Below are 26,532 nucleotides of genomic sequence, written 5' to 3'. Positions count from 1 at the left end.
GGTCATTGGCAGGTCACTGGGCACTTCTTGCCAGCACCTCCAGTTAGGAGGCAGTGTTCTGATACAGCCCGAACGCCTGAGACCACGGAGGGAGAGGAAAACGACAGATTAATAGCTCGTAGTGGAATTCAGTACACATCATCAGCTGCTGTAGAAGAAGGCCTGGTTTGTCGTTGCCTGGGGCCTGCTGCGGGCACCACATAAACTCTTACAAGCAATGCTGGAGGCATTAGGATGCAGATTGATCTTGGTTCCAAGCTGATACTACAACCACACTCAATAACGTGTGGCTGTTCTAGAGCTGCTGCGGAGGGAGGGGTTAATGGTAACAGGATAGAGAAAGGTTGCAGTATTGGAGGAAAGCTAAATTGTGCTAGAGTGAGTCCACTGCTACCCTCCTCTCCCCTCTGCCCACCCTGCACCCCTGATCCTCGCTCTGCCTTAGTCAGATTTAGATGCCTTCTTCTGTGCTCGAGAAGCCCCCGCGCACATCCTTCTCAGAGCGCTTACTGCACCAAGTTGTACTTCAGTTTCACTGCCTTTTTCCATGTTAAGAACATGAGCTCTTTGACCTCTGGAACCTGTCTCATTCCCCATGGTGTCCCCGACGGGCACCTAGCACTGTGCCTGGTGCATAATGGATGCTTGTGACCCACTGAATGCTCACTAACTTCTGGGAACCCACTGTAGAGTGCCTGACTGGCTGCTACTTTTCTCCTGGGTATTGCTGAAGGCCTCTTGACTTTGTCTGGCATCACAACTTATAGCGGGGCTTCCTATCACACGTCCGCAGTCACAACACTAGGATTTCCCCGGAGGAGCAGTTCGACTTAGAAAATAAGCAAACTGATGTAGTAGGTGTGGGCATGCACATTTCTTATGATAAATTCACCCCAACTTCCTAGCTCCCTAAGCTTTTGATTCTTCTCCTGCGCCATGCTAGGGATGTTCTGACATCACAGTGCCATGAAAGGTAAGGCCAAGTCTCACCAACAGACAAGTAAACTGATAGAGAGCTACTTGCAGCCTTAAAACAAACATGGAACCCAGAACATCTGACGAGCACACCCGTATGATTAAATTTGGCTCAGCTCAGTGTTATATTCCATCCTCTTTGGTTTAACACCCTTAGGATTTCCCCCCACACATATTCTCCAAGTTTCTGGCAGTATATATTTTCAAAACCTTGCAAGTCTCTTGATGTATATAGGCTGCTTCTTCCTGAGTCACGCTTTCTACTTGTACCTCCTGGAACATGTTGAGATCTGAGCTTCGTTACGTGTCTTGAGACAACAACAGATGAGAATGCATCTTCAGGAGAATGACTGTCCACTTGTGAGACAACTACTTCAGGGGAGGTTGGGGCAGTGTTCCTGCCAAGGAAGGCTCATCTCTTCAGACTCGGAGGAAGAGTTGCTTTCCACTCACCAGGGAGGCTCACAGTAACTCAGGGATTCATATTCTCAGCTCTGTTTGGCGACAACCAGATGGCCCATTCCGTGTTTCCGAGGTCCACTCCTTTGCAGTCAATGCCCCAGCTTTCACGTGACAGCTTGGTAAGGCTGTGAATTCATGTGGTGTTCTAATTTTGCAGTCTACACAATTAAATTTGTGTTTGATTTCCAGCAGTATAAGCCCTGTGACAATTAGAAACAGGTGATACTTTCAGGGCTACGATAGAAGTGCTCCGACCATGACTTGAGCTGAGAGTTTCAAGACCTGAGCTGCTCGTTTTCTTTCTATAAAGGCTCCCAATGTATTCAGGGGAATCCATCCCACATCACAATCCATATAGGAGTTGTTACGGCCATGATGGTCAACTGAAGGAGCCACAAACATCACAGTCATCTTCAGGGGATAATCTGATTCATCAGGATGCCACTGCAAGCCACCCATTAGTATCATACCGCGTCCCACTGGTAGAGGAGCTCAACACTGCTTTCGAGCCCAAGGCAGGACCAAACCATTTCTTCAATCCCATTTTTGAGGGTCAGTTTCCTGGGATTATTCTTGGCATGAATAGTTAGGAGCTGAAGAGAGACACCACAGAAGAGAATATAATTAGGTATGGATTTTTAATTGTTAATTAGGTATGAAGTTGTGAAAATACTATTCCGAGGTGTCAAGTGGGTATCGAACGCGGGAAATACCTACCACAGAGTCTAGGGCTGAGAGAACAGAGGGGAGGGATTGGCATTAGTAAGATGTAATAATTTAGAGGCGGGGTCCTGCAGAAATGAAACGGGACTTCTGAGAGACGCGGGCCAGCTGGAGCTGATGCCTCTGAGCTCTGGAGAAAGACTTCATGCCCCCGAGGAAAGGGCTGCAAGTCCCTTCTTCCTCCAACCATCCAGGCTTCCTTTATCGCCTCCTGTTTACAGAATACAGCCTGCAGCCAGCTGGCAAAACCACGCTGTGGTTTGCAGAGTTCCAGCGCCAGCATGACAAAGCAGAGAAGGGGAGATTTGGAGCAAAGAGTCAGTAACCTAATAAGTAGCACATTTACCTTCCATTCTGACTTCAGCCGAATGGATCCATGGCTCTGCAAGAACCCAAGAGTCTCCCGGAATAGTTTTATTCCTTTGGTTTCACAGAGGGGAGGAACACAAGCTGGTCTTCCCTTTCTGGGTGCTGAACTGGACTGGAGAGATTTTACCCGAGAAGCAGAGATAACCAATACCAGCCAGGCTCACGCCCTCCCTGATGCATGTTCTCCCCAAAGATCCTAAGGAGGGGAAAAAACCAGCCAGGCTTGATCCTTTTTATTTTTCTTGCTCATCCGGTGGGTTTACAGAATAATAATGGTTCCTTTGGAGTGTTTCAGGAGTGTTTCACATATGCCTTGTGATCCATATTCTTTGATATCGTCTCTCTTAAGAGTCTCAGTTTTTCTATGAAGTTTTTATTATCATGAATGGATTCTTTTTCATACTCTGTCCTATTTTTTTTATTTTCCCTGTCTTCCCTCTCCTTCTCTACTTCCTCTTTAGCTCAGATCTGATTCTTGTCTAGGTGTTTCTACGGAATCCTCAGTAGTTCTTACGTTTTCTGCCTGTATGAAATGATTGAGCGAAAGAGACAACTGTTATCTTGGAGAAACCTCTGGGAGAGAAGTCCGCTCCTGACTTTTCTGAAGGCTGTATAAAAATCTATTCAAAAGTTAGAATCTCTAGGCTGCAGTTTTCTCTCCCATGAGATGAAGAAATTAGACACTGTAATTCCTAATATTGCTTGATTTTCTAACATGGTACAACTCTGGAACTTTGAGAGAGTTTTCAGGATTGGGGACTACTGGTCTAACAAATACTGCTCACATGGAAGGGAAAAAAAAAAGATTTTTCACTTAGGCAAACCCCATAGAGAAACTGACCGTTGTTTAAGTAGCAAGACTCTTCTGGGTGCCTGGGTGGCTTAGTTGGTTGAGTGTCTGACTTCGGCTTAGGTCATGATCTCCCAGTTCGTGGGTTCGAGCCCCACATTGGACTCTGTGCTGACAGCTCAAAGCCTGGAGGCTGCTTCGAATTCTGTCTCCCTCTCTCTCTCTCTGCTCTTCCCCTGCCTGTGTTCTCTCTCTCTCTCTCTCAAAAATAAATAAAAGCAAAAAAGTGACAAGACTCTTCCACAATGAAGACTTTTTGTGACTCTCAATATCTAATGATCCTGAGTTCTGAGATTACAGTGGATTTTTATCCAGGGCAGAAATTTGAAATAGGTATGATAGTTGTCATCTGTTGACTTTTAAAGTGAAAAGAGGACAAACAATCTACATTGCCAATTGCTGCGGGTTTACTAACTGTGGAATTTATCTCTGGAGTTAAAAGTCCCTTGGGGCGCCTGGGTGGCTCAATCGGTTAAGTGTCCAACTTTGGCTCAGGTCATGATTTCACGGTTTGTGAGTTCGAGCCCCATGCCAGGCTCTGTGCTGACAGTTCAGAGCCTGGAGCCTGCTTCTGATTCTGTGTCTCCCTCTCTCTCTGCCCCTCCCCGACTCATGCTCTGTCTCTCTCTGTCTCGGAAATAAATAAACATTAAAAAAATTTTAAAAAAAGTCCCTTACAAAAGGAGATGGAGTTGGAGGTGAAGGTTTTCTTGGGGCCAAAGTACAAGACATATCTCTATGTCAGCTTAGGGCTGAGGTCATGGACAGAAGATTGAGACAATAAGCCTGGAAGCACTGTTTTGTGGAACAATTAGGCTGCAGCATCTGTCGTTCTATTTGATCTCTTGGATTGATTCCATCTAGCCGGTGGGCCAGGCCAATGTCCCCTGACTACCTCACCTCTGTCAGTATATGATTTGGAGGGTATTCTGTGTAGAAGAGACCTTTTTTTTAGTGAAGCTTATTCATGTGTTAGCACCCCAGGTCCTCTTCAAGGAGAGCAGCAGTAATATACTTAGTGTTGTTTTCCCAAGAGAAATAGATGTATCTCATAAATTTCAGTGATTCACTCGTCCATCCATCCATCCATCCATCCGTCCGCACAGTGAATATTCAGTGAGCTTCTATCCTAGACCAGGCACTGTGCAGGTGCTGGTGAATCAGTCCCGGACAAGCCAGATATGCCTCTGTCCTCATGGAGCTTACAGCCTCTCCCATCTTAAATTTCTGATCCTCGCTTGTTCTTCTTTTCCCCTCCTTCTACTTTTCAAGCCTCCAAATGATTCAAGCATATTTTTGTCATAATTGGAAGCTTTCTTTTTTCAACAGGTTAAAAATTACATAGTACAAATCTTAGTGAAAACATTCACAGGGGTTTGTTGACCGTGATGTACTTTAAATGCTTTTTTAAGGTCCCCTATTGGGATTTTTAGATTCCTTTGAGCGAAGCCTTTGCCCTATTGGAGTAGATGGGCTTTGCTGGCCTTTTATGTACGCTGCAGTGTGCAGCCGCCTCCCTCACCCTCAGTACACTTGTTTCCTCTGTGAAATTTTCTTGTCTTTGAATTTCTTTTCTGTCATACTGCATAAGATGGAGACCGGGAATCATGGGAGAACTGCTTCATGTGACTTTATAACTCAAGAAAAAGGCAAGAGAGGAAATTGCTTTTAATAATAATGCTAATAATTATGAAAAACAATATTTATTATTAAGCACCAGGCAGTTTGTCTAGCATTTCTAGTGAGGTATGTATTCATTTTCTCAGAACAATATCTTCTTTATTGAAAGCTGATAAAAGAATCTGCAAATTGCAAGGGCTCCGACGTGTATATTTGACTCATTGTTCCTTTAACCCATTTTTTTTCTTGATTAATACCTTACAAGTCACTCTGGACCAACCTCAAATTCTTTCAAAGATTTAAAGCTATTTTTATAATGTAAGACATCTATAGCTTCTTTTCAAGTTCAGTATTTGGCGGTGTTCTGGCATAAGCCTCCCAGAAACGTATTGTCATTTCAAAGTGGCCCTTTTCAGAGCCTTGACTGCTGCAGAAATTCAGCTTATTATGAATCCTTTAAATGAATAACACTTATTGCTAGTCATTTGCTAGTTAAAAAAGATCTATATGATAAACCTCAAGGATGCCAGGTGGTGATTTGTGGATTTTAAACATACCATAGTATGCTATGCTTTAAAAATACCACAGAGTTCAGAATCTAATTCAGTGGATAGAAATCTCTACTTCAAAAATGGCTCTTTTCATGATTAGCTTTTGCGGTTGTATTTTATAGTATCACAGAAGCCTCTCGAAATATCAGTTCTCTTTAGTGGGGCTTCAAACATGAATCGTGTGTTGAGGTGTAGGCCTTTCTAGATGTCCTAAGATACTACCTTTCCTTAAAAGGGTCTCCTATGCCTATAATTGAGGCAGCTACAGAGTGGGGTTAGGCAGTCCCTTTAGAAATCTCATTCCAGAGTAGTATATCTAGATGCTTTTTCTTAAATTTCTACAACAAATATATACTTCTGGTAGATGAGCATAGTTCTGAAATTGGGCCACTACACTTTACCCAATCAGGCAATCTTAGGACTCTTAAACTGTGTGTGTGTGTGTGGTGTGTGTGTGCACATATTCTGGGAATTTTCAAACACACACAAAAGTAGATAGAACAAAATGACCTTCTATGTTACTATATTTTTACTCATTATCAACATTTTGCTAATCTTGTTTCATCTATTAACCCATTTTTTTCTTAGGGCATTTAAACTAAGTTCCGGATGTATTTTTTACCCATAAATAATACTTAAGCGCATTTCCTAGATTTTTTTTTTATTTAAAACAATTTTTTTTAATGTTTATATATTTTTGACAGAGAGGCAGAGCGTGAGCAGATGAGAGGCAGAGAGACAGGGAGACACAGAATCTGAAACAGGCTCCGGGCTCTGGACTGTTAGCACAGAGCCTGACGCAGGGCTTGAACCCATGAACCAACCGTGAGATCATGACCTGAGCTGAAGTTGGACACAACTAACTGAGCCACCCAGGCGCCCCGTTTTTAACGTTAAAAATTTGAGATAAAAAAATGTTAAGTGTATTTTTATTTTTGTTTTGTGTCTGAAATTAGCATTGTTCCATTCCAACTGGCTTTGTTCCATGTTGATAAGTTCAGTTTTCCTAGGTTCACTTTTGTGTCTCCTTAAACTGCCACCAAAACTATTTTGTTCTTGTCACGGCCAGCAGTTGTATAGTGGTCCCTTTATAAACACTGAATGGCAACTGCATAGTTTATGTGTATGTGTAAGTGATTTTAAAACCTTTCTCTCACTGACTATTTCTCTTCCTTGGTAAACAGATCATTCGTTGTAAGATTCTTACTTTAGGCATGAATCATCCCTTTCCTATTACAAGCTCTGTGACTTATGAGGGAACAGAGTGGGTATGTTGAGTATAGGTTAGTAAAAGAAAACTGGATCGTTTGGATAGACCGAGGCAAGCATGATTTGGATTTTATTGGAGTTAAGAATTCTTCCACTTCACAACGTAGGCCCATGTGTGTTTGCGCTCGGAAGCCAGGATAAGGTGGCTAGCTTTATAAACATAAATACAAGAGTAAGGACATTTTTGATAGTTTCTGCTTTACTTCTATTGCTTATATGCTCAAACCCTTCATAATACCGTTGGCCCTGATTCAGTGACTGATGCTCTTTCCAGCGGAACTCCCCCCTCCATATACAGCCATCGCCAGTCCTGATGCCACTGGTATTCCAGTAATTAACTGCCGCGTGTGCCAGTCTCTCATCAACTTGGATGGCAAGCTTCACCAGCATGTGGTTAAGTGCACGGTTTGCAATGAAGCTACGGTAAGTGGGGGTTTCCATTAATAAAACATAAAGTATTGTCTGACATCTTCTCTTTAAAGGAAGTACTCCACTAATGTTACTTAAAGGTAGACGTGCACTGGATAGAGATACAACCATATTTTCTCATCCTTTCTTTCTTCTCTCTACTCCTCTTCCATCATACAAGGATGTGCCCAGGTATTTAAGGTTAATTCCATTATGAACATTTCATGGTGAATTTAAGCATAATGCCATCTGGCTCTTTACTTTCTAACATGAGACTGACCCTCTACAGATGTTTACAATTATCCTCAGTGTCTATCCACGTCACAACTAAATCCATTTTGATTTTCACAAAAATGAGGAGATATATATATATATATATATATATATATATATACACACATACACACACCAAGGTTCACTTCACATGTGGACTTTGTACTTACTATGTGGAAGATTATTTAAATTTGCTCTATGTCTATAGGATGTTTGTATGGTTTTTCTGGGTTTAAGATTATGCATGTGGTATCGATATCTGTGCCAAAGTGTTTATAAATAGCTTGATATTTTATTCTACTTGCTTGATAGTAATTTAGTGAAACGTTCAAAAAACCTGAAGGGTGTATTTTTTTTTTTTTAAATGAACCTTGAGAAAAGCAACTAAATTTTAAGTACAACTTTGAAACTTTCAAGTAATGAACTGACAAAGTGTATACTGGTTAAATAGATTCCTACTTTCATGGTTAGGCTTTATTTTTAAAATTTCAATCTTTGTTGGGATGAGCACTGGGTGTTGTATGGAATCCAATTTGACAATAAGTTATACTAAAAAATAAAATTTCAATCTCTCTCAAAGTTTGCAATTAAATGTTAATTTAATTGTTGGTACTTGCATATTTTTCCTTTTTAGAAAAGTCTGAAAAAAAGTCAGCCAGAGATTACCGTGTCTCTGTAAAGCATAAAACACGCACACTGGGCATTATTATGTGTTTTATAGAAAAGTCATAAAATAAAACCTTAAGGCTTGAAGCAATATGTTTCATTGTAAATATATATTTTTATAAGGGACATCATTTGGAGATAAACTTTATTGTGTAAATAGAGGTGATACCTATAAAACCAGCTATTTCCTTTTTAAGTTGAACACCCACTAGCAAACTTAGCATCAACCTCATTCGTGCTGCTTTTAGAGTTAGCAACCAAATTAAGAGTTGTTAGACATAGATGGCAATTAAAAAAAATACCAGTACCTTAAAGGTTTCTTTGGATTCGATGTTCCTGTTGATTTTTTTCTCCTGTTCCACCACTGACACAAACTTTTGTTCTTTAATGAGTAGAAAAAAAGTTTTAGAGCTTTATATTTACCCTTGGAAGTAAACAGAGCAGACTATGGGTTTCGTCAACAGCCTCGGTCTGGCTACTTAGAAGTGAGGAGTTCATGATACCAGAACAGTAGGATTTGGGTACAAATAAACTACTTCTGGACATAAGGGAAATCGTGCTGACATTTTTGTATCATTATTGCTCCTGTTAAGTAATGTAAATAATTGTCAGTATCCTGGAGAAAATGAGTAGTAGATTGCCTTGTGTGGAGTCAGTCATACTACAGGGGAGGAAAAGGAGGGGAAAATGTGTGTGAGGAGTGCTTTAAGAGATGACTTCCCAATGTTGGCAATGTAACTTGATCTTAAATTTATGAATGAAGAGGTATTAGGCAGCCAGCAGCTTCTCTGGAGAAATTCTAGGTTAAAAAGAACAGACAAACGGACCAGAGTCCAACAGAGCCACTCCTTCTATTCACTGTCACTATCCCCTGCTCAGTTTCACTGGGGTTCATTCTCCTCATGTCACCTAAAACAGGGTATCAGTGTGTCTGTTCTCCTGGGCAGCCACCTCTGATAGGAACCTGATATTCCTGAGGAGATTCAAAAAATGAAACAACAAAACAAAACAAAACAAAACCAGGCTAACACAAGTCCTTCTTTCGGTAGCTAGAATTGGGAAAGGAAGTAGAAAGTGGGAGGAGAGAAAATATGGACAAATTTTAACAAGACTTAGAGAATACAGAATTTAAAGCTAAGGGAGAAGCAATTTCTAGGGCAAGGTAATGGAAAAGTTGAGAAGTCCTGGAGGAAGAGTGGAACTAATTGGCTGAGTGATTGAGTAAGGAGTCTGAGATCTGGAGGCTGACAGACTAGAGGGACTGGGGTTTGAATCCTAGCTCTGCAACTTGAGAGCTATCTATCCTTGGGATTTATCTTTTCCACACTGTGGTTTCCTCATGTAGAGTGGTAAAATAATAATACCTACCTAATAGGGTTGCTCTTGGGATTACAGGGGCAAAGTGCCCAGCACTGCATCTGGCACATACAAGTTCATTTTGCTAAGTAAGAATTCTAAAACTTATGCATCAGGACAGTGTCACCCCCGTTTCCCAGCAGATCAGACATGACAAGCCATGAGCTGGCACTAAGGACTAGTGCTTAAAATTGTCTAATTCAGTTGCCTTGTTTTGTAAACAAGGGAACTGGAGTCTACAGGTAAGGTGGGAATAAAATATAAAAAAAGCTGGTAGGGGCCTTTGGGTGGCTCAGTCAGTTAAGTGGCCAACTTCAGCTCAGGTCATGATCTTACGGTCCTTGAGTTTGAGCCCTGCATTGGGTTCTGTGCTGTCGTGACAGCTCAGAGCCTGGAACCTGCTTCAGATCTCCCTCTCTCTGTATCTCCCCCTCTCTCTGCTCTTCCTTTGTTCATGCTCTATCTCTCTCTCTCAAAAAATAAACATTAAAAAAATTTTAAGAAAAACTTGTCATTTGCCAAGTACACGTTTATTTAATGGTAGAATTTGGATGTATAGATAAATTAACCCAAGTTCTGGTTTTCTTGATATTTAAATTTTTTTAATGTTTATTTATTATTGAGAAACAGAGAAAGACAGAACATGAGCATGGGGAGGGACAGAGACAAGGGGAGACACAGAATTGGAAGCAGGCTCCAGGTTCTGAGCTGTCAGCGCAGACAGAGCCTGACGTGGGGCTCGAACTCACAAACCATGAGATTATGACCTGAGCTGAATTTGGATGCTTAACTGACTGAACCACCCAGGCACCCCTGGTTTTCTTGATATTTTAGATTGAATAGTAACACATTCTGGATGTTTATAACTTTGGGATATTCAGATTTTCAGATTTTATCTGTAATATAGCTTAATAAATTATTGATGACTTATTGTTAATTTTTATATATTTCTAACAAGGTTGTTTCCTTAAATTTTTAAATCTTTTTTTGAAATATGTCACAGATTTGAAATTATGTTACAAAAATAATAGTACATATTATGTACAGAGAATTCCCACACATTCTGTACCCACATTCCCCAAATGTGTTAATATTTTGTCACATTCACTTTCTCTCTTTAAATAAATAATCTTTTCTTTCTTTCTTTCTTTCTTTCTTTCTTTCTTTCTTTCTTTCTTTCTTTCTTTCTTTCTTTCTAAGAACCTTTTAAGGTAATTGCAGACATGGGGCTTTCTATCCCTAAACATTAAAAAAATTTTTTTTAATGTTTATTTATTTTTGAGAGAGAGAGAGAGACACAGAGCGTGAACAGGAGAGGAGCAGAGAGATAGGGAGACACAAAATCAGAAGCAGGCTCCAGGCTCCGAGCTGTCAGCACAGAGCCTGACGCGGGGCTTGAACTTACAAACTGCAAGATCATGACCTGAGCTGAAGTTGGATGCTTAGCTGACTGAGCCACCCAGAGGCCCCTCTACTCCTAAATATTTTAGTGTGAATTTCCTTAAAAAAAAAAAAAAAAAAAAAAAAAAAAAAGGACAGTCACTTATACAATCATAGTATAGTTATCAAATGCAGGAAATTAACATTAACACAAGGCTGTTATCTGATCTTTTGACCTAACTCATATTTGCTCAATGGTTCCATTAGAAAACACAAACAAACAAACAAACAAACAAACAAACAACATGGTCCAGGAGTGAATCCAGAATTGCATGTCATATTTGATGTCATGTCTCTTTAATTTCCCTTAATCTGAAATGTAGTCTTTCTTTGTCTTGTACTGCCTTGATATTTTCAAAAAGTACAGGCAAGATGTTTTGTAGAATGTTCCTCAGTTTGGGTTTGTCTGGTATTCCCTCATGACTGGATTCAGGTTGTACATTTTTGGCAGGCATGCCCAGGAGAGTGATGTTCTAGTCCTTCCATTGCTTCATAGGTTATTTACTTTAACAGGCCTGAGTCCTAGTGTTGAAAGGATTGTTTTCTTTGTTTTTACATTTACTGTAAAGTTAAAAAGACGTTAGCATTAAGAGTTATTGCAGGTTGTTTGTTTTTAAGTTAAAAGATGTAATAAAATGATCACTTCTTATATTCCAGGCAGTCAAGTTCAAATTTATCATACACTCCTCTTTGCCCACTATTCTTAATGAGCTCACTCTTCCCAGACAGGTGCAAGAAACTAGTGAATGTTTGTACCTGGTGGGACAGATAGATGACTTTGTCTTGTCCTAAAACTTTAAAGGGAAAACAATTTTTGTTGTGCGCTTAAATTTTCTTCTCAAATTGAAAGGGCAGTGCAAGTGAACTTTGAAATACGCCCTTCACAATTAAATTTCTGCAGCCCCCAGACTTCATAGAGTGCTTGCCAACATCTGAGCTATTTAAAACCACTTATGATGCACTTTTCCTTAACCTGTACTTTGATAGCACTATGGGGAGCCTACGTTTTTAAGGAATCATTTCCTTTTTATACATAAACAAGCTTTGGCAATCTGTCCTTTGGTTAATTTGCTGTGTTTGCATTTTCTTCCCTTATCTAGCCAATCAAAAACCCCCCAACAGGGAAGAAATATGTTAGATGCCCTTGTAATTGTCTCCTCATTTGTAAGGACACATCTCGGCGAATAGGATGTCCGAGACCTAACTGGTAAGAGATAAACATTCATTCATTCATTCATTCGTTCATTCAACTAGTATTTATTAAAGGCTTATTATGTGCCAGGCTTTGTTCTAGAGTCTTTGTCCTCAAAGTAATTACAGGAGTTAGATTATTATTTTCCCTTTGTTAAAGGAATGATATGATTAGTTTGAAATTAATGGTCACAAGTATTTATAAGATATAATATTCTTGAATGAGCAATGAAAGATTTCTTGATATTATGTCAGTACTTAATGCAGTGTAATAAATTAGTGACTCATGAAACTTATTTAAAAGTAACCACTTATCCTCATTGTTGTGTATATAGTGAAGTTATTAGGAACACTTGTAATAAGGATATCTATGAGATCTCTAGTTGCAACCTGTATTCACACTGGTATTATATGAGTGAATGGAATAAACCCCTTCTGTAATGCATGCAGGCAAATGTTTAAATAGTTGTAATAAAGGTGTTTCTAAGAACACTATTTGTAAGCCATTTCAGACCCCTGTTACATCAGTGAAGGGAGGTGTCACCCAACTGTAATGTATATATGAGTGATTAAGATCAACTCAAATAAAGATGTTCCAAAGGGAAAAAAATAAATAAAAGTAACTGCCTAGTTTACCTTTGATGAAATTCATCTTAATCTGGAAGTGTTTTAGTCATCATTGTGTACCTTACCATGTACTATACTGGTCTTTGCTGAACATACTCTAGGCAGTAAATTCTGGAGCTATTTGCCCATATCAAATGCCATTATAGATGTGCCCAGATCGGAGTCTATCAAGACTTTACCTGTGTTTTTTCTGTGATTTCTGGCTCTTTGACCTTTCTATGAATCATTTGCAACCCCATCTGATGGCAGGCGAGGGAAGAGAAAGAAGCCTTCTCATCTTCCTTTTTGTCCAACTGTTATTAAATAGACATCAAGGAATACCAACCTACTCAGAGAAATTTGGTTGTGACTCAGCACTTTGGTACCTTCATGGCACGCAACGTATTTATTGATGTGGAATATTTTAACTTTTGTAGTTTTCTACAAAACTCAACTTGTGTTCCTAGATAGTGAATGATAAAAACTATTTTCTGATTTGGACTTATAAGAACTTGAAAAAGGCAGTGAAATGGTTCCCAAGGTCATTGATTAGGAACCAACACTATAATGTATGGTTTCCATCAAAAATATTAAAAACTCTCATTTTTTTTTTTTTTTGCTTTTGAAGTGTTGCTTATTGTTACTTTCTGTGAATTTAGCTTCGAAACCTGACATTTATTTATTTTCAATGCTATATTCCATGTTTTTGGTCATATATTACAGGTTTTGCCCTCAGTCCATTTGTGGGATAATTACGTTGTTTCATTTCTCTCTCCACAGTAGACGCATAATTAACCTTGGACCAGTAATGCTTATTTCTGAAGAACAACCAGCTCAACCTGCATTGCCAGTCCAACCAGAAGGTACAAGGGTCGTGTGTGGGCATTGTGGAAACACATTCCTGGTAAGTAACCAGACATTTGTCACGGTGACATCATTCTGTACATGTAGGTCACGATCACATAGATTTGACCACCGCTCATGGTCTTGTGGTTTTATCCAAGTGCACTTAATCAGAAGTTTTGTGGTTTCTAGATTCAAGAAAAATTCTTATTATAATTTGTCAAAAATTTTTCTGCTTTTTAAAAAATTAAACTTGGAGTAAAGGGAGTTAACTCTGGTGTCCATAATTAGATAAACTACTGGGGAAAAAATAAGAAGTTATAAGTAGTTATAGGAATTCTTGTTCAACTAACTTTTAACTCGAACCCTAAGTTTGATTTTTTAATACATTTTTTTCAATGTTTATTTACTTTTGAGAGAGAGAGAGACTGAGTGGGGGAAGGGCAGAGAGAGAGGGAGACACAGAACCTGAAGCAGGTTCCAGGCTCCGAGCTGTCGGCACAGAACTTGACACAGGACTTGAACCCACAAACTGTGAGATCATGACCTGAGCCGAAGTCGGACGCTTAACCGACTGAGCCACCCAGGCACCCCTAAGTTTGATTTTTAAGAGTTAAGTTCATAATGCCTTGCCCTGTCAGGAAGGTTTTCTTTTGTTATTCAGCCCTCATAGGAGACAAAAAAATTTTCCTTAGAACCTAAGTATTAATGAAAACTTCCAGAGTGTAAGCCTGGGCAGGGCTGAGGTCACAGTGGTCTTCCACTGCAGGATAATCTAAGGGACGAACAGGTTTAAGCAAGTGTAGATGATTTGCATTTTTTTCCTTCTAATTTTTATTTTTAGTAGAGTAATTCATGTGCATAATTTCAATGTTAAATAGGATTGTAAAGCCTATAAGGAAAATAGTGATCATCCCCAAATACCATCCTCCAAATACTTCCAGCATTTCCAGCTGCTGTGCTGGTATTATGTACATGTGTTTAAATTGTTTGTTTACCCTTTTTTCTTTTTGATTTTAGATATTACCTATTACCCTGTACAATGCAGGTTGAGGATTTAGCACTCATAACATCCCTTCCCCCACTCATAGTCCTTTTCTCGATTCCGTGCTCCAGGTAGAGTTTTAATATTTTTTTCAATTAATGCTTAATGTTTATATTTTTTATGATTAGGTAAATTATGTTCACAGCTTAGCCAAGTAATATATTATATTTTGGCACTGTATGACTTTTCAGATTTTTTTTGGATTTGTTAATAATTGTATATCCTCCTTTTGGGGCACCTGGCCGGCTCATTTGGTAGAGCATCTGACTCTTGATCTCAGAGTCATGAGTTTGAGCCCCACACTGGGTATAGAGATTACTTAAAAAAAAAAAGAATAATCGTCTCTCCTCCTTTTGAATTTAATTTTCTATTACAAATCATTACTTATTCCCATATTATTTTATAGAACTATAAAATTCCTATCAATATAGTCAGACACATCAGGGAATCTATTATTGAGGCTTCTTGCTACACAGCTGCCATTGTGGGACTTCCCTTCATCATTATCCTAGGAATTCCTTTTTTCTTTTCCTGTATTGGATCTCATGCCTTCCTTATAGCTCTTGGTTTACTCCTTCATTTTGGTGAACTACATCCCCTCTTAGCCTTCGGAGAAAATATGCAAGGAAATAAATTTGAGACCTTCTACTTCTTAAACAGTTTTTAATCTAATCTCACATGTACTTTATAGTTTGTCCAGATGTAGAATTGTAGGTTGCTAATTGTTTCCTCTCAAAGATTTAAAAGGCTTTGCTCCACTATTAATGAAAAGTTCAACTACTGCCCTAATTCCATGTCCTTTCTATTTTTTCTCTTTATTTGCCTCTTTCTTCTTTCATTTTCTCCAGTGCTCTGAAATTGCATTGGAATATGTCTTAGGATGGAAAAAGAAGATGTGATACAGATACATACATACACACTGGAATATTACTCAGCCTTTAGAAAGGATGAGATCTTACCATTTGTGACAACATGAATGGACCTAGAGGGTATTATGCTAAGTGAAATAAGTCAGACTTAGAAAGACAAATACCATATAATTCCACTTATATGTGGAATCTAATGAACAAACAAAAAGTGGAGATCCATAAATATAAATATAGAGAACATACTGATGGTTGCCAGTGTAAGGGAGTGAGTGTTTGAAGGATAGTGGGAGGTACAGGCTTCCAGTTACGGAATGAGTAAGTCATGGAATAAAAGGACCAGCATAGGGAACGTAGCCAATGATATTGTAATAGTGTTGTATGATGACAGATGGTAGTTACACCTGTGGTGAGCATGCCATAATATAAAGACTAGTTGAATCACTGTGTTGTTCACTCGAGAGACGTAACACTGTGTATCAACTATACTCAAGTTAAAAAACATTTATAAAAAGAATGTGTCTTAGGGAGGATATGTTTGAATTCATTGTCTGGGTACTCAGTGGGCCCTCTTATGGTCTAGACTATTTTCTTTGTTCCCTCTTTCTAGAACCCTTTAGATCACCTGAATTATTGACTCTTTTTTCTTTTTCTTACATTTTCTTTGAAGGTTTGGCTTTTTCTTTTACTTACTGGGACACTTTCCTGATTATATCTTCCAAACTTAATTCAAAATTTTAATTTCAGATTTTCTAACTTAATTTTTAATTTCAAAGACTTTTCCTGTGTTCTCTGGTTAGTTTTTCCTTTTTCTAAAGAGCATTCTCTTCTCTATGGCATCTTTCTGAAACTATTAGTTCTATTTTTTTGTGAAGTATTTTTCTTCTTTATGCCTTGTCTCTGTTTTCTCCCCACCTTTTTTTGTGGTAGAGATTTTACAGAAAAGTTCATTTATATTTAAAGGTCAGTCACTGATTGGAACTTCTATTCATGCAGCAGGAGTTAAGATCTTTCTCCTTTCCTTCCTTCCTTCCCTCCTTCTTTCCTTCCTTCCCTCCTTCTTTCCTTCCTTCCCTCCTTCCCTCCTTCCCTCCTTCCCTCCTTCCTCCTTCCTCCTTGTTCTGCATCTTCCTCTTCTTTTTCTTCTCCCTCTCCCATTTTTTTGAAGAACCGTCAACTCTTAATATCAAGAAGTCTTCTTGGAAGGCAAGTTTCTCTGGGGAAAAATCCTGCAGTTTCTTGTGAGTGATATGCCTAGGAGGCAGCATTTAGGAGTTAAAAGTAATGAGATGAAGGTCTCATCCACTGTTCAAACCGTAGACTTTAACTTGATTCCTTTCTTTTATTCTTGCCTTCTGCTATGGCGGGTGTTTCTAAGTTCACAAGCTCTCTTGTCCAGTTTCTTTTCAGAATAAATCACTCTTTTCTTGCATGTACCGGGAAGAGAGGGGTTTCCAGTTTTGTGGAGGGAAGGGAAGCATTTACAGGGGATACTGCTAGGAGCCCCACCTTGGAAAACACGTGGTAGCCCCAATACCTGAAACAGCTTGCTTTCCTTTGGCATATCTCTCTGAAGACAGGCAAGTTTCAGCACCCCTTTCACTAAGCCAGCTCCAGGCTCCATGAGCGTTCCGTTGTTCAGAGATTTGGGGCCATCTCTCCTCGTTACCCTTATGGTATTATACTTTTTAAAATTCATTTACCCCTATTTCAGTCAAGTTTAGGAAAATAAATGGAAATGCATGCATCTATCTGATTTAATTCATTTAATATAATTGCTAGGATACTTCTGATCTTGTAAGGAGAAGATAAATCTTCTTCCTTATATTTTATTCATTAAATGGGTGACTAAGTTGCTTAATTAGAAGATATAGCTGGTGGGAGTAGTTAAAAAATTTCTTTTTGAAAATTACTACATAGGATAATACACTCTGTAGGTATTGATAGATATCGAGTGATTTGACTAAGTTAAATACATATTAAATATATTTATTATTTTCTTTCTTACATGTGAACAAATTATATTTTGAAATACCATTTAAAGATCTTCAAAACAGATTTCTTTTCAACTTGTTCAGTCAATTCCCCTCCATAATTAGCTTACATTTGCATTTGCTCAGCTAAATTTTATTTTCTAAATCCTTGCCATGGATAATCTTTAGAGCCACATTGTAAGTGAGCTGATTTCATTTGTTCAAATATAATTACTGAGGGCGCGCCAGGCACTGGACTGCATAATGAAGGAACAGGAAGACACATTCCTTGCCCTCATGCAGTTTTATAATCTAATTGGAGAAGAAAGACAATTAAAACAAGAATTATATGAAATATGTTTAGGGTGTTGAGGCTAGAGTAGGAAATAACAGAGGGTTCTTAGCGCACCCACAGAAGTACCCAGCCTTAGAGGGAGCGAGTGACATTATGCTCAGAGTAATGAAGGCTTCAGTAGAGCTTTATAATTAATTCTGTATGTAGGGATGCTATGTATAAAATGGAACATGGATTGCATGGAGGGAAAGGCTGAAGAGGGGCAAGACTAGATGTTTGACTTTTATTATTCAAAAAAAGTGATGATGATGGTTGGGGAATAGCGTAAAGATTTTGAGAGAGAGTTGACGTGCTGATAATAGAGTAGATAAGGGAATGAGGAAAAAAGGAAATCAAAGACAACTCTTAGAAAGGTCATATTTAATTTTTTGAAATCACCTGGTATGAATCCGAGAGAGTGATCCAAATTGAGAGGTTAAAATACATGTATATGACATGATTTTTAATACTTTAAAAAGTACTTTATGCATTTAGATATTTTCACACTAGAAGAAAACTACTAAAGTAATGAACAATTCAGAGACAAACTTCTAAAACTAGCTCTTTTTAATATTTAGTGTAGGCAAGTGAATCATATTAGCATATTAACACAGTGAATATGATTAAAAACCTTAATTCTTTAGCAGGAAAGGGTGTTTTGGATTAATATGTGATATTTAAAGATGATTTAAAAATTCCTAGAAAACAATTTTTTGGTGATTAGAGTACACAGTACATACCTAATGGGGTGGCTCTTTTGAGAGTTTCAGATTAATGAGAGCTACTCAGTGTTGTAAAAAATAAATAAACTGCTTAGGGCGCCTGGGTGGCTCAGTCGGTTGGGCGTCCGACTTCAGCTTGGGTCATGGTCTCACGGTTCATGGGTTCGAGCCCCGCCTCAGGCTCCATGCTGACAGCTCAGAGCCTGGAGCCTGCTTCGGATTCTGTGTCTCTCTCTCTCTCTGTCCTTCCCCTGTTCGCGCGCTCTCTCTCTCAAAAATAAATAAACATTAAAAAAAAATTTTAAATAAATAAACTGCAAACACCTTAATTCTGAGTCAAGAACTTTGCCTTATCCTTATTATTATGCTGTGCCTTATCCTTATTATTATGCTGACCACAAATAGTCTTATGTCCTTTGTCATATGTCCCTTGTCCTTCAAGCTTTTAACTATTAGGATTCATTTACTTTTTCTCTACTTTGTTTCAGCTTGGCTTACAAGGCTTAGAAACAATTGAGATAAGTTACAAAGTTCAGTAGCATTGAAAAGGAAATATGAAAATTTCGGGACAATGAAAACAAAGGGAAGAAAAAATATGATAAATCATACATAAGGATATAAATATGTACAGTATTTACTCCTGTACAGTTGTTAAAATTGGTCTGAATTTTCGCTTTGAGACCTCTAGAGTCGATGAAGAGAGGAAAACATACTCTATTACAAGATATTCATGATTTTTTTTAAAAAGATCACATAGGAGAAGGTTTATTGGAATGCTGTGACCTGAAAGAGAATTATTTCCATGGATTAAGCTAAAAGAACAATATAATGGACTATGTCCTCAACAACCTTCTGTTTATCATAACATCTTTTAATATGTCAGTGTTACAATGCTAAAGTTAAATTTACTATGAATCCGCAGTATTCCCACTATTTATTTCACAGCCTGGCTGGAACCATGGACGATGTTCAGAAAAGCTAGATTTGTATTTTCCAAAGTGTATTCAATAGAACATTCATTTTGCAGGATAATAATAGGTGTTATGTGAATAAAGAGTTCCATGGTCATTGGGAATTGCTAGGATAAAACAAAAACTAAACAAGTATTTTTTTATAGGTGTGGTTTTTTTAAGTTTATTTATTTATTTTGAGGCGGGGAGGGATAGAGGGAAGGAGAGAGAGAGAGAGAGAGAGAGAGAGAGAATTCCAAGCAGCCTCCTCACTGTCAGCACTGAGCTGGAGGTGGGGCTCGAACTCAGGAACCGTGAGATCATGACCTGAGCTGAAATCAAGAGTCCGAAGCCTAACCGACTTAGCTACCGGGTGCCCCTACGGGTATATTCTTTAGCACTTTTACCAGGCATCATTGTCAATATCCAGGAGGGAGTTTTAATGTAGTATTTATAAACATTTTCTAAGCTTCAAATCATTTTGAGGGCATCATCTAGTCAGAGTACTGTTTGGAGGAACGTTGCTTGGAAAATAATTTTCCAGAAGAATAAAGGGAATACATAGCATTTAGCTAGCCCCGCATGAAAATAAAAGAAGTTTCTTAAGACACTGAACAGTGGAGTTTAATTTTGCATTTCCACGGGCCAGATGTTCTCTGTTGCTGATGAAAGGTAGGTCAAGATGCTTTGTCAACCAGTATCTGACTGTGGGCTGACATGCCTCAGTAAAAACTAACACAGTCTACAATATGTGCCTGAGTCATAAATGATGGTTCAACTTCGCTCTGATGTAGTACCTTCAGTCAGGGTAAGATTTTCCTTATTTGGATATAGGACATACAGTTTGGTGCTGTAGCGGAGAGTGACAATAGTTTTAATTTGCATCCTTCAAAGTAACGACACCGGTTGCCTAGTGTATCCAATAAAAAATAAAATCCAATAAGGTATTGTCAAATGAATCATTTTTAGCAGTGTAACTTTCTTGTGAGCCTTCTAAGGTTGATTAAAAATATATCTTGAGGAAGCTGAGTTTACCTATTACATAGAATCGTTAGAAATAAGCCAAATATTGGAAGACCTTCGCTAAAAATGATTAGAGTTTTAGAGAAGTTGCCTTTAATTTTTCTGATAGAAGAAAGATAATTTGTTTTTTTTTTCCTATTGAAGTTCTGGCAATACAATTCTAAGTGCAGAGGCTGCATTTGAGATAAAAGAACAGTAGTAAGTCAACTTCCTTTCAAAAGCACAAGTACTTGCATTCCCTTGAATAGGTTATGACAAAATCATTTCTAATAATAGATGATTTTCTGTTCTTAGTTTGCTGCATTTAAGTGAGTACTTGGAGATAACAAAACCCGATGTGTTAGGTTGCTGGCTGTATAATTTACTAATTACATAATGAAGTCTTACTTGTTTATCAGTTATAATTAAATTTACCATGCATAATCTGTGCTAAAATGAAGAACACTATAAAATGATACTACTGGACTAAATCACCTCCTTAGGTTGGTCATCTAAAATTCTAGAATTTCTACGCCCACACGTTAGCCTTCAGGCTTGGATTTTGAGTTCCTCTTCGCTCAAGGGTTTCATAATTGCCTCCTTGGCTGCTTTGGTTCTTTTAACTAGGAAAAACTTAAATTTGTTATTTATAAATAAAATTTGAAATGATGTTACAAGTTCAGTAGCTGTCCTAAAACTAATTATAAAAACATAAAAAAGCACTGATCAGATTTCTAGGTTCTTCACTGCTCAATATTCTGTACCACTCTAGCAATCTTTGTTTATTAGCACATCAATTCTGGCATTTTTACTTAGAATAAGTTTTGTGGGGAGCACTTGCATGGCTCAGTTCGTTAAGTGACTGACTCTTGGTTTCGGCTCAGGTCATGATCTCACTGTCTGTGAGATCAAGTCCCACACTGGGCTCTGCACCGTCAGAAATCCGCTCCCCCCCACCCCCCACTTGCACATGTGCGTGCTTTCTCTCTCTCAACCCCCCTCTCAAAATAAATAATTTTTTAAAAAAAGTATAAGTTTTGCAGTAAGTTAACTCGTTACAAAATAAGTATGAAAGAAAGATTCACTGTTGCTTGCAAAAAAAAATGTAGCCTTGGTGTGGCATTCCCAGATGTTGAAAAATAATGATTTTGAGAAGGGAGTGAACATTCATGTAGTTTCATCTCTAGTTTGTTTATGTTGGGACTGTATGCCCCTACCATGACTGAGAGATAATTTCAAGGTTAACTAACTTCCTTTGAGGTTTGAAATAAAAATGAAGAAAGAGACGCCTAGGAAAACCCAGATATATTTGATCTTTTTTAAAAGTTAATATTCTTTTAAGTTTTAAATTTTATTTATTTTTTTAATGTTTATTTTGAGAGAGAGGGAGAGAGGGAGGAAGGGAGGGAGAGAGAGAGAGAGAACGAGTGGGGGCGGGGCAGAGAGGGAGACACAGAATCCAAAGCAGGCTCCAGGCTCTGAGCTGTTAGCACAGAGCCCAACATGGGGCTCGAACTCACCAACTGGGGAGATCATGACCTGAGCCGAAGTTGGACGCTCACCCGAATGAGCCACCCAGGTGCCCCAAAACTGAAGAATTTTTTAAAAATTAAAAAAACGTCATGCCTCAAAGACTTTCTGAAAGTTATCTTCTATTGTGTGGAAAACATTTGGATATATATAATTTATTGAAACCCTACTGTACCTAGAATTGGAAAGTTATGAAAAGAGATAGGAGTGATTTGGAATCCTAAACAAAAATTAATTTTAATAAAAGATTAAGTTGTTTTGATGATAAAACTGAAGTACTTAAAGGAATTCTCCTAAAACTATAAAGGAAATAGACACTTTGTAAGAAGGTATATAGAAAAGCAAGCAAAATAGAAGTTGAGAAAGGCATTTTTTTTTATTTTTTATTTTTCGAGAGAGTGTCGTCAGGGAGGGGCAGAGAGAGAGGGAGACACAGCATCTGAAGCAGGCTCTAGGCTCCAGGCAGTCGTCAGCACAGAGCCTAATGCAGGGCTCGAACCCACAAACCGTGAGACTTCGACTCATGACCTGAGTTGAAGTTGGATGTTTAACTAATTGACTGAGCCACCCAGGTACCCCAAGGCATTTTTAAATATACATTTTGTAGTTAAGATTTACTTTAAACTTACATTGCACATTCTTTCAAAGACTTTCACCCGCTGCCAGGAAACCATTTCAAGGATCTCAATAACAAGGAAGATAGCCCATTCTATTACCTGCATTTACAAGGGAAAAAAATTGGTGCTGTAGAAAGACTGTATTTGTTACTTAGAATACGCACGGACAGAACCGAGAGCAGCCGCCTGACTTGAGTTCTCCCTCTACCTCGTTTGTTTAGTTTACTTACTTTGTGGGTTTCCCACATAAATAGATTATAAATAGCTGCATTCTAGTAATGAATTTAAATATTCATATATTTTGAAGGTTAGTCTTCAAGATTTAAAGGCAAAACATCTTTGAAGGTCCCTAAAATATGTTTTTATTCCTTGGGAGTGAACTGAGATATAAGACTGAAAGAAATCATTCTAATTACAGCATTACATTCAGTTTTCATTGTGAAGCCAACCTAGATTGCGTCAAAGCCTTGGGCAAGTCATGGGAACTGTCGCAAAGGAGAGTCCCAAACTTTATTTTAAGGGACGGAAGAAGTGTTGGAGGGGGAAAGCGCCTATACCCCCAGAGAAGGGGGTTGCTTCTGCTGTGATCCCTGGTAACATTTGAACTAAGAGAAGCATCTTATCAGATTGGATAGTTTTCAGTTGTTTTTCTTTTCAATCTTTTCTTTTTATTTACAGTGGATGGAACTGAGGTTCAACACTCTGGCAAAATGCCCACACTGCAAAAAAATGTAAGTTTCTCTACCATTGGAAATGCTACTGGGAAGTTCTCGAGAACAGTTTAAAGAGTTTAGGATTCTCACTTTGGTAGATTTTGATTTGCAGACATGCCGTGGGACAAATGCATGTTTAATATATTTATGCTTTTCAAAACTAAAAAAAGACATCTTTAAATTGATTAATATATTCTATTTTGAAATGAAAACGATTGGGCTTGATTATCACTCTCCAAAGGGAAATCAATTTCTAAGAAAGAAATTACTAAAATTGCCAGTAACCTGGTGAGGATTTGCAAATGTCCTGAGAGGTTATGATCTGTTGCAAATATTCTAAAATTTGTATTTAAAATATGGCTGTAATCTAGGAGAAACACCAAATGTTTGGGGGTTTATAATTAGGTAGTTGTTAGCTTTTTTTCATTTCCTATCTACTGAGATTATTCTCTGATAGCAGATTTTATATAATTATTTATCTATCTTAACTATTCAGTCTATTTTCTCTATTCCTAAATAGTGTACCTAAGGAAATTAACAAAACGTAATATAAAAATGGGAAAAAAGTAGAAGATAGTTTGATCAAAGACATTTTATGGCAGCTGTGTTGGAGGTCCCCAAATCACCCCAAGATTCTGTGATTTTCTAGGAGTACTATTAGGAGTTAGTATATATTTGTACTCATAGCTATGATTTATTATACAAAGAAAAATCAATAAAAGAAAAGGCACATGGGACAACGTCTGAAGGAAACCACATGTAAGTTTCCAAGACTCCTCTCCTAGGTGAGTCACACAGAAAGGGCTTAATGCCTCCAGCAGGGAATTGTTACAACACAGATGAAATATTATCTACCAGAGAAGCTCATTAGAGATTCAGTGTCCAAGGTTTTTATTGGAGCTGACCACACAGGCACCTATTACATGGCACATACCAAATTTCCAAACTCTCAGAAGGAAAGCATTCAGTATTCAGCGTAAACCGTATTGTTTGCACAAACAATTTAGGCACGGTAAGCCATTCTTATCAGTTAGGGAATTGTGGGAACATTGTAGAAATTTAGGTTCACAGATGCTAGCCAAGGGTCCCATCTTGAAAGCAGACCTTTCAAAGGAGAGCTATCTCAGGCTTGCTATACATTGCCTCTTCCTGCACAGTATTTATTTTGATAACAAAATTCTAATTTGAAAATTATTGTTGTCCACTTATGTGTGTGAATTGTAACTTAAGCTAAGGAAATGAAACTGCAGTGTTTTGACAGGTCAGGTTTTTTTTATAAAAAATTTTTTTTTTAATGTTTATTTTTTTGAGAGTGAGAGAGACAGAGTGCAAGCAGCGGAGAGGCAGAATCTGAAACAGGCTCCAGGCTCTGAGCTGTCAGCACAGATCCCGACGCGGGGCTCGAACTCACAAACCGTGAGGTCATGACCTGAGCTGAAGCCAGACGCTTAACTGACTGAGCCACCCAGGCAGCCCGACAGGTCAACTTTTAACATGGAAAATATGGGTTCATAGTTTAATTGGTGTGGTCCCTAGTTTGATATAAAAACCGTATCTATTTTGAGGCAATCCTAAGAATGATTTCTAGGAGAAAAGAATTGAAGTGTCTGAATAGAATGTATGTAATAAAATCTATTTATCTCTGCTAGATCTAATTCCAACTCAATATAGCCCCATAAGAATAACTTTTTACAGCATATTTCTAGCTTCAAAGGAACAGATACTTCCTTTTTTATTTGTGAAATTAATCAACTGAATTCTTAACTTTGTTGAATCCAGTAGAAGTCTGTACGTGGAGAGGCAAAGTGGATAAACCCAATAAGCACACAGAAAAATATATACTTTAGAGACACTCCCCCCACATGTATGTGAATATGTATGTGAATGATCCAGATTTCTTTTTTTTTTTTTTTAATGTTTATTTATTTTTGAGAGAGAGAGAGAGAGTGAGTGGGGGAGGGACAGAGAGTGGGAGACACAGAAACCAAAACAGGCTCCAGGCTCCAAGCTGTCAGCCCGGAGCCCAATATGGGGCTTGAACTCACAAACCATGAGATCATGACCTGAGCCAAAGTCGGACGCTTAACCGACTGAGCCGCCCAGGCACCCCTGAATGATCCAGATTTCTTTTTTTTTTTTTTAATTTTTTTTAACGTTTTATTTATTTTTGAGACAGAGAGAGACAGAGCATGAATGGGGGAGGGGCAGAGAGAGAGGGAGACACAGAATCGGAAGCAGGCTCCAGGCTCTGAGCCATCAGCCCAGAGCCCGACGCGGGGCTCGAGCTCTCGGACCGCGAGATCGTGACCTGAGCTGAAGTCGGACGCCTAACCGACTGAGCCACCCAGGCGCCCCTGATCCAGATTTCTGAGTGTTATTTCTGTTTCCACAAAAAGGAAAATATTAAATTGCAAACTGTCTTCACCAAGATCACTAAAAATTCTGTGGAAAATAAAAAGCAGAAACTTTTTGTGATGAGCAGATTGTATGCTAAGCACAGTGATGGTTACTTTATATACAGAGATACCCGAACTGTAATCCTTTCAGCAATCCTGGAATGCAGGAATTATTATCCTCATTTTACAGATGAGGAACTGTTAGAGAGGTTAAGGATTTTGCTCAAATGACTTGGGTAATTATTTTAGAACAGTGGCAATATTTTGCTGATAATAAAGAAGTATTGAATGTCTGGATAGTCTATGATTGGTTAAAATATCACAAGACAGTGTATTAATGTTAAGAAGAATTTATATCAATTACTTCAGGAACAACTTGCATAGACATTTCACATGGAATAAGTCTGCTTAAATATCATTCTTAGAGGAACATTTATGGAATTGGGATCACATGCTAACCATGGGAGGACTCAGGACATCCGTTACTTATTTGAGTAAAGATACTGCTGTCACATGAACACCCATGGCTTCTTGTCTACATTTTCTTTTCCCTTGGAATGTTTTTCTTCGTAACAAAATGATGAGAAGTCTGTTGCGATATGATTCTAAGGAATATTGTTTCTTTAAACACAAATATAAAATACCCTAAAACTTTTTAAGTTCTAGGAGTTACTAAATCATCACCAGGAAACCCTCACAGAACATGTGCAGGAAAGCTTCCCCCAGGGGCCTCCAGAGACCAAGGAGCATTTTTTTCATGTCACTGTTTCTTACTCATGCAG

At 38.3% G+C, this 26,532-nt stretch overlaps 1 protein-coding gene across 2 annotated transcripts in view; it reads left to right on the top strand.

Moving 5' to 3' along the window:
- The window catches only part of PIP4P2 (phosphatidylinositol-4,5-bisphosphate 4-phosphatase 2), a 52,150-nt gene that overhangs the window by 12,872 nt on the left and 12,746 nt on the right, over positions 1–26,532 (top strand). For both annotated transcript variants that reach the window (XM_042924080.1, XM_042924081.1), the window contains 4 exons: positions 7,094–7,242; positions 12,063–12,169; positions 13,540–13,663; positions 23,320–23,372. In XM_042924080.1, the coding sequence (XP_042780014.1) occupies positions 7,094–7,242; positions 12,063–12,169; positions 13,540–13,663; positions 23,320–23,372 (433 nt within the window). The remainder of the gene's footprint in view (positions 1–7,093; positions 7,243–12,062; positions 12,170–13,539; positions 13,664–23,319; positions 23,373–26,532) is intronic.

This window comes from Panthera leo, chromosome F2, assembly GCF_018350215.1.
Source record: "Panthera leo isolate Ple1 chromosome F2, P.leo_Ple1_pat1.1, whole genome shotgun sequence".
Taxonomy (NCBI): Eukaryota; Metazoa; Chordata; class Mammalia; order Carnivora; family Felidae; genus Panthera; species Panthera leo.
The sequence above is the reverse complement of the archived record's forward strand: the minus strand, read 5'-3'. Positions and strand labels throughout refer to the sequence as shown.